At 55.9% G+C, this 16,167-nt stretch overlaps 4 protein-coding genes across 6 annotated transcripts in view; 1 reads left to right on the top strand and 3 right to left on the bottom strand.

Annotated features, from left to right (window-relative positions):
• TBCB (tubulin folding cofactor B) overlaps window positions 1-209 on the bottom strand; it is an 8,434-nt gene extending 8,225 nt beyond the window's left edge. Inside the window, exon 1 of the mRNA XM_077773799.1 lies at window positions 54-209. Within this exon, the coding sequence (XP_077629925.1) occupies window positions 54-167 (114 nt within the window). The 5' untranslated portion in view covers window positions 168-209. The remainder of the gene's footprint in view (window positions 1-53) is intronic.
• Window positions 210-513: 304 nt separating this feature from the next.
• POLR2I (RNA polymerase II subunit I) lies at window positions 514-1,999 on the top strand. Of its 2 annotated transcripts, none has more exons than XM_077773835.1 (6): window positions 514-665; window positions 940-994; window positions 1,290-1,363; window positions 1,451-1,525; window positions 1,628-1,679; window positions 1,892-1,999. In XM_077773835.1, the coding sequence occupies exons 2-6, from the start codon at window positions 947-949 to the stop codon at window positions 1,952-1,954; spliced, it is 312 nt and encodes a 103-aa protein (XP_077629961.1). In that variant the 5' UTR covers window positions 514-665; window positions 940-946; the 3' UTR covers window positions 1,955-1,999. The 2 variants fall into 2 exon arrangements, with proteins under 2 accessions (XP_077629961.1, XP_077629960.1); XM_077773834.1 differs by lacking the exon at window positions 514-665 and adding an exon at window positions 734-860.
• A 46-nt stretch (window positions 2,000-2,045) lies between these two features.
• On the bottom strand, window positions 2,046-3,894 carry OVOL3 (ovo like zinc finger 3). The gene is made up of 4 exons (XM_077773828.1): window positions 3,801-3,894; window positions 3,662-3,726; window positions 2,716-2,917; window positions 2,046-2,254 (listed from the first exon to the last, which is right to left on the bottom strand). Exons 1-4 carry the CDS (start codon window positions 3,892-3,894, stop codon window positions 2,046-2,048), a joined length of 570 nt encoding a protein of 189 aa, XP_077629954.1.
• A 5,459-nt stretch (window positions 3,895-9,353) lies between these two features.
• WDR62 (WD repeat domain 62) overlaps window positions 9,354-16,167 on the bottom strand; it is a 44,701-nt gene continuing 37,887 nt past the window's right edge. For both annotated transcript variants that reach the window (XM_077773678.1, XM_077773677.1), the window contains exons 22-32: window positions 14,836-15,054; window positions 13,366-13,493; window positions 12,968-13,071; window positions 12,505-12,615; window positions 12,071-12,205; window positions 11,689-11,800; window positions 11,445-11,577; window positions 11,303-11,363; window positions 10,486-11,139; window positions 9,805-9,962; window positions 9,354-9,696 (exon numbers count right to left, since the gene is read on the bottom strand). In XM_077773678.1, the coding sequence (XP_077629804.1) occupies window positions 9,439-9,696; window positions 9,805-9,962; window positions 10,486-11,139; window positions 11,303-11,363; window positions 11,445-11,577; window positions 11,689-11,800; window positions 12,071-12,205; window positions 12,505-12,615; window positions 12,968-13,071; window positions 13,366-13,493; window positions 14,836-15,054 (2,073 nt within the window). In that variant the 3' untranslated portion in view covers window positions 9,354-9,438. The remainder of the gene's footprint in view (window positions 9,697-9,804; window positions 9,963-10,485; window positions 11,140-11,302; window positions 11,364-11,444; window positions 11,578-11,688; window positions 11,801-12,070; window positions 12,206-12,504; window positions 12,616-12,967; window positions 13,072-13,365; window positions 13,494-14,835; window positions 15,055-16,167) is intronic.

Consider the following 16,167-nt stretch of genomic DNA (forward strand, 5'->3'; position numbering starts at 1 on the left):
CCGCCCCCTCCTCCCCTAGGCCCCGCCCCCGGACCCCGCCCCCACGGCCACACCTTGAACTCCGCTATGGTGAGGCTGCGACTGTACCGCTTCTCAGAGCGGAAGCTGTTGAGAGAGCTGCTGATGAAAACGGTCACCGTGGGCGCCGACAAGCCCGTCACCTCCATCTCGCCGCGCCCTGCCGGGATCCGCAGCCCGGTCGGTCGCCTCACACCNCTGGGATATCAGCCCCTCCCTCTGCTCCCAACCTAGCCAATCCATGCTCTCCCGCAGGCAGGGTCCGCCAATCGCCGCTGTCTCCTTTCCACGCCAGGAAGGGCTCTCCCGTATTCTTGGGTAGCCCCAGCCAATCCTGAAAGGTCTTCCATGTGCACAGTTCTTCCAATAGCAGCGCGGAAAACGGCTCAGGCGGGCGAAGGGTGAAGCCCAAGGGAAGGACTGGCAAGAGGTACCCCCATCTGCGCATGTGCACTGGCCTTCAGCCAGCAAAGAGCAGTGGCTTCGCTTATGGTCAGCGCTTTGCTGATCACGTGAAACATCGTATTCTTGGCTCTCGTACCATACCGTTGTACAGACTGGGGAAGCAAGGCCCAGAAATTGGAAGCAGTTACTGCAGGACATCAAAAACCTGAAGCAAGTTATTAATCAAACTTCGGAGCACAGAGGCAAGCACAAAGCCCTGAAAGCCAGTACACGCGCGCAGCTCCGCCCCTCTCTTGGCGAAGCAACTAGGCTTGATCCTTCCCGCGACCGGTCGCGCCGCGGAGCAAGCGCGGAAGGCTTGGCGGGCAGTGCGTAGCTATGGAACCGGACGGGACCTATGAGCCGGGTTTCGTGGGTATTCGATTCTGCCAGGAATGGTGAGGCTGGGGCTGCGAGTGTGTAAGGGCGGCAAGTTAATGACCCCAGGACTGACCTCTGTCTCCTCCCTCCCCACAGTAACAACATGCTTTACCCCAAGGAGGACAAGGAGAACCGCATTCTGCTCTACGCGGTGAGCACGAGCCCGCGGAGCGTCCGGGATCTTCCCAGACGGACCCACCTGTTCCCAGTGTGGCCCCCCACTACGCTCCTTACGCGTTTTGGTCTCGCTTCCTGACTCTCCCACGACTGAACCCCCACAGTCTTGTCTTGCCCACCCCCGAGGTGATTCTCGATATACCCCATTATACCAGCATCGAGACTCCGTGCTCTATAGTCATTCCCTCCGGGGAAGACCCAGCCTTCCCTTCCAGTCCCTTCCGAGATCTCTCCGTAACCCCTTTCCCGCAACACTCGCCCTTTCGTAGTGCCGGAATTGTGATTACCAGCAGGAAGCCGACAACAGCTGCATCTACGTCAACAAAATCACGCACGAAGTGGAGTGAGTGGCAGGACTCGAGCCTGGGGAAGAGGTTGTTGGCTTGGGAGACCTGGTCTGGGCGTAATTATTTGCCCTCTATTCCCTCAGCGAACTGACCCAGATCATCGCTGACGTGTCCCAGGACCCCACGTTGCCACGGACCGAGGACCACCCGTGCCAAAAGTGAGCGCGCAGTTGATATTGGGGATGGGGAGCGGCTCGTCCCCACCGGGTGCAGGGAGGAGGGAAGGGTATGGTGGGCTGAGTGGCTGACTGCTCTCTCAGGTGTGGCCACAAGGAGGCGGTGTTCTTCCAGTCACATAGTGCCCGGGCCGAGGTGAGTGGCAGGAGGAAGGCTTTCTGGGTATCCCAGGCTTGGTCCTCCCCGGGGGTGGGGACACCAAAATTGGGGGGATCCTGCCCATCCTGGCGTCCTGAGCTGGACCGTTACCAATTGGGAAAGACCCTTTGCCTGCTATCTTGGGCTGAGGCTCTGCTGGATGGAGGTTCCCCGTTGTACTTTTCCTAACCGTGCAACCTTTCTGCCAGGACGCCATGCGCTTGTACTATGTGTGTACGGCCCCACACTGTGGCCACCGCTGGACCGAGTGAACCATCCTTTCCCACGTGTAATAAATACTGTGTTCTTTGAGTGCATTTCCTGCATTTATTTGCCTCTCATGTGTTGTGTGGGGGCACCCTCTTAAGCAACACGATGCAGGGTGCGGTGCTGCACGTAGGCGTCAGGCCGCGAGCATGTGAAGCCACAGTCCTCACACACATGCAGCTTCTCGCGGCGCTCACGATAAGCGTAGCTGGCGGGCTGCCCGTGCACCTTAGCAAGATGAGCTTCAAGTGAGCAGCGCTGCGTAAATGCTTTCCCACAAGCTCCACAGCGGAACGGCCGGATCCCTGCACAGATGGGCAGAGGGGGAGAGGACAGACAGGACAGTGGCCTCCAAACTAAAGTCTCTCCACCTTGCCCTCCATGAGCATTCCCCCATCCCTACCCCAAGTTGTCCGGACTCCCGGCATCTGCTACCTCCACCCACTACAAACATGGCCAGATAGCTGTGTTCCCACCCTCCTCATCAGGATATTCCTTCCCCAGAGGAGAAGGAGGGAGGCTTTTCCTTGCACCCTTCAATCTAGGTCTAGTATCCACTGCTGTCCTCACTGTTCACGCCTCTACCCTGGCACCACCTTACACCCACTGACTGGGATCTAAATTAGGAGGTGTTCTAAGCCTCCTGATGGTTGAGTCTCCACCCCTATACACAAACACTGGAAACTCCACATCCTGGACACCTCTCCATTTCGTTCCAGACCCTTCTGGGGCCCAGCCGCCCTTCTCTGTCCCTGCCACTCCTCACCGGTGTGAGTCCTCATGTGGCGCTTGAGGTCGAAGGCATCGTGAAAGCCCTTGCCACAACAGCGGCACATGTGGCGGCGCGCGGGGCTGTGGCACTTGAGGTGCCGTGTCAGCATACGCTGCAGAGGAAAGGCCTTGGGGCAGAGTGGGCAGCCAAGTGTCCCCGGGTCCCTGGGAGCGGAGGCCAGATTGCCCTGCGTAGGCTGTGGGAGGGACACGGGAGTTAGACCCCCTGGCTGGAGCAAATGGAAAACCTAGAGCCAGGAACCCCCAAGGAGGTCTGGGAAGGCCAGAGACAGCTCTTTGTGTGTGCAAATGCCACCCTCTCTCCAAGGCCTTTCCTGACCCCCATTGCCTTTTCCTTGCTTTATTTCTCCATATATACATCTTCCAAGATAACATTTTTCTAATGTCCAGCCCCCAACAGATTATAAGCTCCAGGAAGGAAATAATTTTTGTCTTATTCCTGCTAAATAGCAATTGCCTAAACCAGTTCCTGGCTTTCAATAAATATTGAAATAACCTGTCACCTCTATATTCTGGCTAGTGTTTTCCTACTTCCAGGGCATGCACAGCTGCATATCCCTTCTGAGAGTCCCCAGTCTTCCCCCATCCCCTGCTCCTGTCCCCTTGTCTGATCCTGACATAAAGCAAATCACCATCCACTTGGCTTGAATCTTGTTCTTCTCCCACTGGACAGAGAGATCTCTGGGGGTAGGAAATGTGGCTGGCCGGCCTAGGGAAAAGGTGCCTGGGATGAAGCCTAACAGTGAGCTCTACCGAGAAAGCAAAGCCATTTCCAGCAGTGAGAACAGGTGGAAAGGTCCTGAGGCTGGGGGGACATGAGCAGATGGGCTCAGGGAGTAAGAGGCAGTCAGGTCCTATTGAGGCTGAGAGCAGGGAGGGATGAAACTGAGCAGGGTCTTGTGGTCCAGCTGCAGACTCACCGCTGCCCAAGAGTCCCCAAGGCCAGAAGACTGGTGTGCTGGTGGGCCCCGCTGGTTGCTGCAGTCTGAGGAGAGAAACCAGACGATGATGCTTTGTGTCTCACCTACCCCTCACCTCCAGGCCCAGTGAGGGGCCCACCTGGGACATAGGCATCTCCCCGGAACTGGTCAGGCAGGTGGCCCCAGTTGGGTGGCTGCGGACGCCGACTCCTGACCAGGAAGGCACGGGGCATCACCTCAGGAGTGGTGAGATGGCCCCCACACACTACTGCCTCCTCCACCTGCAGTCACACTTCAGCCCCAGGATGACTAGGAGGGAGGAGAGAAGGGAGGGGGAAGCCATAGAGGAGCTTCATTCTCTCCATGCAAATGTTGTGACAAGCCCAGGGACTTAGCTGGCTCTAGTTACCTCTGCCACCATTCCTCCCCCTTCTACACCAGGCTCCTGAGGGCACTCTCCAGCCACCAGGGGCAGCCAAGTGCTAGGACCCCCAAGGAAGTCAAGCAAGGGCAAGATTAGAGCCTAGATAGCTCCAGCGTGTGGGGGGGACAAAAGAGACTCCAGAGGGGGCTGTCTTCTAGAAGGAGCAGCCGGGCCAAGGACCTGAGGGTGTTTGCCAGGCAAATCAGTCACCACCGGACATCCAACAACCTGCTTGGTTATTCAAATCACAGCAGCTGTCTGAGGAAGCGGGGGAGGGGGTGGCTGAGATTGCTCGCTCCAGAGGGTGGAGGGACAGCAGGGTCCAGTAGGTAAGGGCAACGTGAGGATACGGGCTATGCATCTTCCAAGAGGAAGCTCCACCTCTGATTCTCAGATGCCCAGAGCAGACATTGAGCCAGAAACATTGTTCAGGCATAGCAGATATTATGTTGGTGTGTTTAGTCCAGTTCCTTGTGATTGCCTGGGACACCACTTCCCCACTCTCTCACAGTCCAGGAACCAAAGGGGGTCACCTGACACAGCCAGGGGCTCCCAGAACCCCACCCTAACACTATGTCCTAGTGTTCTAGACGGATCATTGCCTGACCCTGTAACTAGTGGTTAAGGATTTTGAATATTCTCTGTAGTTACTTTCTCTCATTTATCCACTCAGCAATATCCTGAGCTCCAGCTATAGGCCAGGCCTGGCTCAATGTTAAAAATGAGCACAGAACTTAGTCCATGGAGGAGACACACCAGTGACAACCCAGAACGACCAAGGCTGTGATGCGGAGTGCACAGGCAAAGTGATCCAAACTGCATTAGAGAAAACTCAGAGGGCCCACGGGAGCCCAGAAGAGGCTCCTGGTCCAGCCTAAAGGTTCAGAGATGACTGCCTGGGTGTGAGCCCTGAAGGAAGATGAGGTTTCAGGTGAAAGGGGAGGGTGTTCCAGGCAGAGGGAACAGTCTACACAAAGGCTTGGTGGCGAGAGAAGCGTTACTTCTTCGCTTTTTCACATTCCCTGAGAGCGAGTCCTGCTAATTCACTTGGGAGGCAGAGCTTTGCCACTTTCTCTCTGCAGGACCCAAACAAGCCACTTCTTGCTGAGCCTCAGTTTCTTCATCTGGAAGAAAGAACTACTGTGTCTCCCTATGACTGGTCTGTGTCAAAGATCCATGTAGATCATGTGGGGAGAATGCTTAGCATGCAGCATACACACACAGGGTGGTTAGGAAGTCTTGAGAGGTGGCTAGGCAGGCATCTGAGTTTCAGTCAGTCCATCTGTAAAATGGAGTCTTCAGTGTCTCCATCTCACCATTGTTGGATTTCCTGCAGCCGTGACTGCTGTGTCTGGCACGGGCCTGGCAGCCTGGTATCCGGGATCTGTCCAGCGTGGAGTGCAGGGTGCAAGTTGCACTCAGGAAATGAGCTGACAAATGGTTAGGTGGAGCCATTTTGTCTCTTTTCAGGTGCCCAGTTCTCCATGCCCAACAGCATGTTTCGGGGCAACTGGTTCCTGTGTTATTGAAAACATTAGGGAAGAAATCCAGGGCCGGGTGTCTTTATGTGCCTCCTGGCCCTTTCTTCCCCTTTCCTCCCTGCTCTGTGTCCCTAGAGGCTGGCCTGGGTGGGCCGCATCATCTGGTCTCCTGTCCCCCCTGGCTCCCAGTAGGATTTTGACAATGGGGAGCCCCACAGATGGGGGAAGGGATTCCTCCAACTCTCTCCCTATGCAGTTGCCAGGGACACAGCTCCCCTAGGGCGGCCCTCTCTCCAGTATTGACTCTTCTGGGTTCCACTTGCCTCCCTTGTGCCTCAAGGCCAGGTGGGAGGAACAGCTCACCCGTGGTGCCAGCCCAGGGTACTGTACCTGCCCTAGGATTTCCCTGTTCCCTGCCCACTTCTTTGCAAATGATCCCTTCACTATACTTCCTGAACTGTTCCACGTGAGCATGCTGTCCTTTTCCTCCTGGGACCCTGTCAGCCCACAAACCACACTCACACACATTCATCAGCAGCGGTTTCTTCACCAGTCGTTGTGTCGAGGAGAGAAAGTCTGGCCCTTCCAGGGCTGAATAGGAAGTGGAGAGTGGCAGACACACTGGGTCCTCCCTCCCGGCCCACCCTCCTGCTGTGCTGAGAGAACACAGTTTTGTTTGAGCAGCTGCATGCCCAGGACAGGAGAGAGAGCTGGTCCAAGCAAATGAAAGCAACCTCGATGCCTCTTGCCTGCAATCGCTCTGAAAGGGGAGGTGTCTAGGAAGGCTTGGCACTGTTCTCACTACGCTGGCCTGGCGGCTGCCTTCCTCCATGCCTTTGTTCCTAGCTGGGTAGGTCTACTGCTGAGCGCTGGCACGGCAGCCATGTTGCAGCTACGAGGGCCTAAGCTGGAGGGTGCAACTCAAGACTCAGGGGGTAATGGAGCAGGAACATAATCAAGAGTAACAAATGTCCCTACAGTTCGGGACCCCATAAGCTGGCAGTTTGCTACTTGGGAGTTGAAGGCTTATTAATTACGATACAGGGTAGGAGGGGTACATTCCATGAGGGACAAGGCTCAAGACAGTCCTCTGGATGTCTGGGGGCCTGGATGCCAAGCCTTGCATCAGGGATCTTAGGTGACCGTGGCCAAGCGAGGCAGGGGCAAGGACGGTGGGTCCCCAGTGTCCTGTAACCTGTGAGGCTGGGCAGGTCAGGGAGCCTCCTGTCAGAGGTGCAGCCCACCTGAGTCCTGGACCTCTTGGGCTCCCTGGGGCAGGGAGAGGGAGCTTTTTTCTTTTCTTTTTTTAAATAGTTTATTGTCAAGTTGGTTTCCATTTAACACCCAGTGCTCATCCATCCCCCCAAGTGCCCTCCTCCATGCCCATCACCTCCCCTCGCTTCCCCCCACTCCCATCAGTCCTCAGTTTGTTCTCAGCATTCAGGAGTCTCTCATGGTTTGCCTCCCTCCCTCTCCCCAGGGAGAGGGAGCTTTGAGAAATAAATAACACCGGACATCTCCTCAAATACCAAGCTCAGCCATCTTATTTAAGGGGGGAAATTGTATTGTGAATATTTCTTGGATTTAAATGTCGAGGAAAAACAAGAGCCTGCCCCTTGGAACCCCGTTCTTCCTCCATCTCCTCTCTTGGCTCACTCCACTCCTTCCACATACACTTCATCCCCCCATGGGGCATTTGCATTGGCTGTTTTGTCTGCCTGGATACCTTCCCAAGATGCCCACACGACCCGTGCTTTCTCAAGCCTCAGCTCAAATGTCACCTCAGAAAAGCCTTCCCTGACCCATCAGCCAGCATGGTGACATCGTTTTAATTCTGGTTTTTCTCTCGAAAAGGCTAATGCTGTGAGGGCAAATGCTTTGCTTGTCTTGTCTTGCTCCTCACACTACCCCTTGCAGGTAGGACAGATACAGGTACCCGGCAGGCTTTTTTGGTTTTTTAAAAAATTTTTAATGTTTTATTTATTTCTAGGAGAGACAGAGAGAGAGACAGCATGAGCAGGGGAGGGTCAGAGAGAGAGGGAGTCACAGACTGAAGCAGGCTCCAGGCTCTGAGCTGGCAGTCAGCACAGAGCCCGACGCGGGGCTGGAACCCACGAACCGCGAGATCATGACCTAAGCGAAAGTCGGACGCTTAACCGACTAAGCCACCCAGGCGCCCCATCGGCAGGCGTTTTTTTGAATTGCACCGTTGGTTCTGATGTGTGTCAGTGTTTATGGAGACAGTACAGGGCCATGTCCTTATGATGGACACCTTGCCACTAGGCAAGCCTAGGTTGGAGTCTCAGCTCTGAAATCCTGGGCAAGAGTGGCTCTCTCTGAGCTTGTTTCTACTGGGCCATGACCACCAGACAGAGCAGAGAGGAACTCAGGTAAGTGGTGGTTCAGGCCACATAAGCCACATGGTGGGGCTGTGCTTTAGAGGGCCCTGCCCCTGCTGGCTTCCTTTTTATAGAGTTGGGACAGCGGGGGCTTTTGTGGTCACAAGAGTGGCCTTCTTGGCAGACATGCCACATGGCTAGATGCCCGCTTCCTGGGGAGGCTGGTACCAGAGCTGGGAGCTCATGGGATGAGCCTGGATTCAGTCCTCCTGCTGGGGAAAGAACTACTTGTCCCTGCTGCTAGATGGCCTGGCCATGCTGTCCTGGTGTCCAGTGAGTGAGCCTGCTGGTCAATTTCTCCTGCCGCAGTTGGGGACAAAAGCCTGGACCTCACGGGATCCAGCTGGGCTTGGCCTAAGGGCCATGAACCAGTGGTATGGCAGTGTGTGTACCAGGAACCATGGTCTGGCACACAGTGATGGCAGCGGCTCCAGTGGGTTCCTGGGTACCAGTAGGGGGCAGGGAGGAAAGGCTGGTGGCTCCGTGGGGAATAGCTGGGCCTCACTGGGCAAGCACAACAGACCCCACAGCAGCTCAGTGGGCTAGGGAGGCAATATGGACCCAGGGCCTGGGATCATCATTATTGCAGTTCCCAAATTTCTTGGGAATGTTGGTCCTATTGATGGAGTCCTGGAATAAGGCAGGGAGGGCACTGGGGCTGATGTTCCCCAGGTGAGACAGGAAGAGGAAGAGCAGATGAGGCTACGATGCTGGGTGGCCAACATCTGCTACGTACAAATTTCATCCCTTCCACAGAAGTGCTGATACATAGGGGCACATGTACCCCAATGTTCATAGCAGCACTCTCAACAATAGCCAAAACATGGAAAGAGCCTGTGTCCATCAACGGACAAATGGATCAAGAAGGTGGGTATATTTATACAATGGAATACTACATGGCAATGAGAAAGAATGAAATCTGGCCATGTGTAGCAACATGGATGGAACTTGAAGGTGTTATGCTGAGCGAAATAAGTCAGGCGGAGAAGGACAAATACCGTATGTTTGCATGTATAGGAGGATTAGGAGGAACTTAACGGAGGACCATGGGGGAGAAGAAGGGGAAAAATAGTTGGGGAGAGGGAGGCAAACCATGAGACTTCTGCATGCTGGGAACAAACTGAGGGCTGATGGGGGTGCGGGAGAGGGGAAGAGGGGTGATGGGCATGGAGGAGGGCACTTATTGGGATGAGCACTGGGTGTTATACAGAAACCAACTTGACAACAAACTATTCAAGAAAAAAACAAAACAAAACAAAAAGAAACAAATTTCATCCCTTTCAAAGTTTATCCGCCCATGTTCCCCGGCTGGTTTCCAGCCTGCCCTCTTTCCCCGCATCCACCTGAAGGGGGCACTGTGGATGCACCCAGAGACACACCAGGAACCATTCCTCTAAACTGTCAGTTTATTTGCTTAAAATACCTATTTCTTCAGAAGCAGCAGGGCTGTAGTGGAGAGGGGGCTCCTGAGCCTCAGTCCCCCCGTGCCTTCCTCCGCACGGCCTGCACCAGCAGCTCTGAGTAGTGTTCCAGCAGGGCATGCAAGTCTGGGCTGGCCAGGGGGCACAATGTAGGTGGGGAGGGGGACCGTGGGCTGGGCTGGGCCTGGGCCATGTCAGTTCCAACCAGCCAGTCATTGGCATCTAACTGGCTATGGATCCAAAGAAAGGTGGAGGCCAGCTCAGTCCGTGCTTGCTGCTGCTCCGTGCTCACCTGGTCACTGGAGACCATCTGCAAGGGGTACCAACCTTGTCAGGGGTTCTCAAGCCCCAAGCCCAGGCAGTCCACACCCAGGCCCCCTCACCGCGCCTTCTCCCCTGACCCTGGGTCTTGGCTCACCACGTTGTAAAGGTCCAGGGCTTCCCGGAAGGCAGTCTGCAGTCTGTGCACAATGGTGCTCACAGTGCTCAGTTCAAGGGGAGCTGAGGGTAGGACCCTCGCTGGCACCCCAGACTCCTCCCAGTGTCCAAGGTTGCCCTGGGCCAGACTGAGTGCATCTGGGGGTAGAGGAGACAGACATCTTCTCTTTCCAGCTGGTCTGAGAGGCTGGGGTGGCTGGGCTGATCCCAGTTCTTGTCCCTCTGCCTGGAACACCTCCCTCAGTCCCTCAGGCTCCCTTCCCTCCCCTCCTGCAGGACTCTGCTCAAATGCCCCCCTCTCCTTGAAGCCTTTTCTCATTATCCTGCTTAAACATAACCACTGCCTGCATCGTGCCCCCCCCCAACGCTTTCCCTTATTTCTGTCCTTAGCACACACCACTTTGTGATACACTTAACATTTTCTTTTACATTTAGTCTGCCCAGTTAACGTGTCAATTCTTCAGTCTCGCTGACCACCAGGCCCCATGTGCCCAGGGTCTAGAACAAAGCCCCACACATATGAAGTGCTCACTAAATATTTAAGTAAATGAATGAATGGCACAGCCCTGTGGCTGGGTCTGGTGTCCACCTTTGGAGCTAAGCCACCTGGTACATGGGCTGAGCTTGGGGGACAATCCCTTGTCCCAAAAGTGGTACTTACCAGGGGTCGGCGCCAGGAGGGAGGTGATGCTGCCAGGGACCCCAGGCCTGGCCTCTGGAAGTGGGGTGCTATTGTGGTGGGCAGGGGTGTTGAGGGGCTCAGAGGCCAGGAGCCTTGGGAGAAAGGTGGGATTGTGGAGCCTCAGGGTACTCGCATCCACGGGGCTAGAGGCTGAGAAGGTGGCTGTCGTGACGGTGACACCGGGCTGGGTGGGAACAGGTTCCATCGGGGTAGGGGGTAGCAAGAGCCTGTCACAGATGCTTGACAGGGTCAGCTTCAGGCTGGCCCGGGCCTCATGGTTGCCCCAGGAGGGCAGGACAGGTTCTCGGCCCTCGCTGTTAGAACTGAGTGCTGCTGTGGTGGGGATGGCCTGGGGCTCCTGGCCCAGGGACGCCAGCTCCCCGACGGATGAGGGCCTGCGGAGGGGCCTGGCCAGCTCAGCCAGCACAGGGCCCTCACTGTCCTCGAGGGAGATGCGTCGTGACATCTTGGCACAAGAGCTGGCAGTGGCCTCCATGTAGGAGCAGATGGAGGGGCTGTGGACACCCTGAGCCAGGCCTGGAGTAGGCAGGGCTGTGGGCGTCGGAGGCTTCCCGTCAGTGGGCAGCACTGAGGAGGAGGGGGCACAGGGCGCCAGGCCTGTGAGGCAGGGGGCTGAAAAGGAAGCAGCTGGCTCACTCTCACACCCTCCTGTAGAGCTGATATACAGGGGCCCACCCCAAGTGGCTTCAGGGTCTGAGTAGACCGTGCCCATCCCCGCTGCCCTGTGGTTCAGAGGGGCATCCAGGCTTGTTTATCTGTAGATAGGGGCACTCACTCAGTGGGCACCAGGCCTCCAGGGTCTCATGGGGCTCCTCAGGCTTTTTCCCAGGGAGGACCTGCAAGCACAGCCATGAGGGGAGGACAAGGGCCTCCGGACTCCCAGCCCCAAGCCCTGGGGGAGGGACCCCAGTACTCACGTCGGTCCTGCCTGGGGAGGTGTAGCCAGCCCCTGCTCTCAGGGGCTCTGCTCTGGGCTGGCAGTCTGTGAGTTTGACCTCTGGGGACTTCACAAGGTGCTGGGGCAGCCGGGGAGGGAAGGTGTGGGTGAATCTGTGGGAAAGAGACCAGGTGGTTGTGGCTGTCCTGGGGGTCCTTCAGGGGACACGGACCCACCCTGAGGGATAGAGCTGGAAGGTGGGGTGGGGGTTCACCAGCTCCTACCTGGATGTCTTCTGGAGGCGGGAGAGGAACTGGGCTGAGATGCTTAGCCGGGGATTAAAGAAGTCCTCAGTCTCAGAGGCCTCCAAGTCTCTCAGGGATCCATGGAAGAGCTCTAGGGGAAGATGCCAGGGGAGCCCTCAGAATTCCTCCAGCTACCCAGCCCCGGGCCCAGAAAGACCCGCAGACCAGCAGGTAGACCCTCAGAAATGCCTTCAGTTGACCACACACGCCTCGGGAGCAAATGCAGCTGGGAGAAGAGCCTGCGCGGTTCTGTCTTGAAGATAAAATGCAAGCCCTTCTGCCCCCTCACCAGCTGTGGAGGCCCCGCCCGTGACACCCACGCTGTGCCCAGTGCTGGACAGCCACCCAGGCACCGCCCTACCCTCAGGGTGAGCATCAGTGAGCGTCTCGAAGTGCTGGCGGAGGAACTTCTCCTGCTCAGGGGTCTGGGGCAGGGAGCTGTTGGCTATGCCTGGCACCTCGGGCTGGGACAGCTCTTCTGTGGTCCCTGGGCATCCTGGGGAGAGGCGAAGGGGAGGCGAGGGGGCGGGCAGGAGAGAACTGTCAACACCATGAGTCACGGCAGACGCCCAGACAAAGACGCCAGACACTTAACAATGGAGAAAGCTGGACTCGCCCGTCATACACCCTGCTGCTACTAGGTCAAGGAGAGGCTAATGGCTCTGTCTCCTGGACAAGGACACTGATGCTTAGTGGGCACCAAGTGCAGGCTGATGTGGAGAGAGTGGTTATGTATCATGACTGTCCCTGAGTGAGGCCCATGCGCTGTCCACCCCACATCTGGCCCCTGCTTACCCGGTGTGGGGGGCAGCATCATGTCAAACCGAGGGTCTGAGGCTGGCCGTGGAGGGGAGGAATGGATGGTGGCGAAGCTGCACTCCAAGTCGGCCTCTGACTCCCCTGAGTCTGGAGAAGCAGAGCAGGAGTCAGGAGCCCAAAGCCAGGCCCATGCTGGGTGAGTCAGGTGAGTGGCTCAGGCTCCCAGGGCTTCAGTTTTCCCATTTGAGCAATGGGGGTGATAATACCCGCCCTCTATTTGTAAGGACCAGCAAATTTACACTTTGAGGAAGGGGTAGAGCTGGGCTCCTGCCAGCGAGCAGCTGGGCTCCAGAATCCTCAGGTACCAGCAGGGACAATGTCTGTCTCTGTGACAGACTCTGAGCTTCAGGGAGACTGAGTCAAGGTCACCACAGATACCCAGAAAGGGGCCTGGCCGGACAGACAGACTACTGCAGGGTCTCTGCCGGCCCCCACTCACCCTCAGGTGGGCTCTGATCCTTGGAGCCGACGGAGGAGACCCTGAGGTAGGAGTCTCCTTGCTGCTCCCCCAGCCCCCGCTCGGGGCTCTTCGTGCAGTACTCACTGCGGCAAACGAGTGAACACACACTAGTTAGTAGACGGCGGCCCACCTCGAACCCCTACGCATCTGTGCCCTGCTTCCACTGGGAGCACCGCCTCTTCCCCTCTTCTCTGCAAAGCCTCCCTGCACCTCTGCATGGACCCAGGGAAGCTGAGGCTGCAGGGCCAGGCTCCTGTGCCCCCCGGACCTTACAGCTCTGCCCACAGGCCCACTGGGAGGGCAGGGCGCAGTTCCTCCAGGGCATGCCTGCCACCCGGTCGGCCTCTGAGGCTTCCCCTGGTGCAAAGGACACTCACCTGTCTGTCCCTGTGACTGTCACCTCCGCCTCCAGGGAGTAGACGATGAGCTCGCTGTCCTCAGAGGACTCCCTCTGTAGGGGCAGGAAGGAGGGATGCCCACAGCCATCCTCCTGGGGACTCTCCGACTGCGGGGTGAAGAGAGCACAGCCATTGCAAGCAGCCACGGGTGTTCGGCCAACACCAGCGAGAATAGCAAAGATGTCGGTCATGATGGCAGCCCCCACTGCCGGATGCTGATTGTGAGCCAGGGCCTGGGCCAAGTTCTGTGCTCACCTTGAGTTCATCCTATGCTCCTCCTGTATGATCATCAGCCCCTTTACAGTTAAGGAATCGATATGGCTCCAACCCTCTAACACTCTCTCTATATGGAGTTCAAGAACAGGCAAACTAATCCTTGGCGAGAGGTCAGAAGGCTGGTTGTCTGGGGTGAGGTGGGGGGTTACTGATCAGGAGGGGCACAAGGGGGGATCTTCTAGGAGGTAGAAAATACGCTGCATTTTGGCCTGGGTTTTCGTACCTACAATCTGTACTCACAACTGTATGTGTATGGTGCCACAACAGAAAAGAAAGTTTATACAATAGAATAAAAAGTAATTTTGTTTGGAAGATAAGAGAACAAGAGCTGAAGTTGCTTCAAGCACTTCTGAGGGCCCAGGCCCTATTCTTAGCACTGGATTCCTATCAGAGCCTTCTGAGAGCTTTCTTTTTTTTTTTTAATGTTTTATTTATTTCTAGGAGAGAGAGAGAGAGAGACAGCGTGAGCAGGGGAGGGTCAGAGAGAGAGGGAGTCACAGACTGAAACAGGCTCCAGGCTCTGAGCTGGCAGTCAGCACAGAGCCCGACGCGGGGCCCGAACCCACGAACCGCGAGATCATGACCTAAGCGAAAGTCGGACGCTTAACCGACTAAGCCACCCAGGCGCCCCTGAGAGCTTTCTTTTTATGACCATTTTTTTTATCAGTCTTTTTTTTTTTTTTTAAGGTTTTATTTTTAAGTAATCTCTACACCCAGTGTGGAGTTCAAACTCACAACCCCAAGATTAACAGCGCAAGCTCTACTGACTGAGCCAGCCAGGTACCCCAGTTATCTTTTTGTAACGACCATTTCTTTTTTGAAAGCAGAAGCCCAGATAAGCAAGGCTTGAGGCAAGTTATCACACAGCCACGAAGGGGTAGGGCCAGGCCTCTGCCTGCTCAAATGCTCCCCAGCCAGGCACAAGCCTGCTCTTGGGCCCAAGCTATTAACCCCTAAGTGACCCACCTCCCAGACTCCTGGTCTGCCCTGGAAAGTCTCATTTGCACCAGGCCCAGGGCTTCACCCTCTTGCCTTCCACCAGGTCATGTAATCATCTCGCACCCCTAGAGAGGGATATTCAGCCTTATTTTCAAAATGTGAATGCTGAGGCCCCAAGCCCTGGGTGCGCAGACATGGTGCAGGGCCTGTGGGCCGGGCTGTGGCAGTCTGTACCTCACTCAGCAGGCCCACCAGGCTCTGGGGCTCCACTGTATCCAGAATAGAGTCCTCTAGGCTCTCAGGCTTCATGGGGGTAAAGTAGCAATCCAGGTCCCGGGCATCCAGGATGGTCTTGAGGGGCTCCTGGTCAGCCCGCTCCGCCCAGCGGCCATGTGGTTTGTAGCTGCGCTTGGCATGGAAGGCTGAGCCATCTGCCACATCGTCGTCTCCTAGCTGAGGGTGACAGGGGATGGTCAGGCAGCTAGCCAAGAGCGCACCAACTCCAATGGGAGCCAGGGACACTGCAAGGACCCCATCCAGTCTCTTCGCTTTTTTTTTTATGTTTTATTTTTATTTTTGAGAGAGAGACACAGAGCACGAGCAGGGAGGGACAGAGAGAGGGAGACACAGAATCTGAAGCAGGCTCCAGGCTCTGAGCTGTCAGCACAGAGTCTGAAGTGGGGCTCGAAGCCATGAACCACGAGATCATGACCTAAGCTGAAATCAAGAGCTGGACACTTAACCGACTGAGCCACCCAGGGGCCCCCCCAACATTGTATTTCCTCAGCAAATTCTGTCAGCTCTGCCATCCGAACACATCCACAGTGTGGCCATTTCTCCCACCCTGGTCATGCCCAGCACTGCCTCCGAACAAGATTATAGCTTGAAAGACAGTGGAGGGTGGGTGTTTGAGAACTCAGGCTCTGGGGCCAGCCTGCCCATGTCCTCTAATTCCTAGCTGTGTAACCCTGGATAAGTTACTTAACCTCTGGGCCTCAGTTTCTCCATCTGTGAAACAGTGAGATGAAGAGCTTCTATACCTCAATGGGGACTAAATGAGATAATACGTATAAAAGACTGAGAGCCTGTAGAGAATAAGTGTGCTATGAATATTTGTTGAATATAATTCCACTTGTAATATTCACTGATAAGGGGAAGCCTGGGGACTTGAGATACCTGGTCTGCAGGGGAGGGGTAGGCAGGGAGGACTTCCCAGAGGAGCTAACAAGTTTTCATCTGAGGACTGACATTATTCCTGAAATAAACCATCCAACCTAGAGTGTAGGATTCTGCTGCCTGGTTCTAACCTACCAGCTCCTAGCCTGCCCCTCCCCCAAGTAAACAATCAGTCATTCAATCACTTTGGTCCCTTTCTTTCTCTCACACCCAGTCATTTGATTCTGCCTTCAATATCCATCAAGAATCCAACTGTTTCTTCCCCCTGGTCCAGTCTCCAACCTCCCCTGTCTGGATTATCCCAACAGCCTCCTCCCTGGTCCCCTGGTTGGCCCTCAGGTTCACATCTGCACTAGGCCAGAGCCCTCCCTTCTCTCCATCTCACTCAGC

This window comes from Crocuta crocuta, unplaced genomic scaffold (assembly GCF_008692635.1).
Source record: "Crocuta crocuta isolate KB4526 unplaced genomic scaffold, BGI_CrCroc_1.0 scaffold267, whole genome shotgun sequence".
NCBI classification, from domain to species: Eukaryota; Metazoa; Chordata; class Mammalia; order Carnivora; family Hyaenidae; genus Crocuta; species Crocuta crocuta.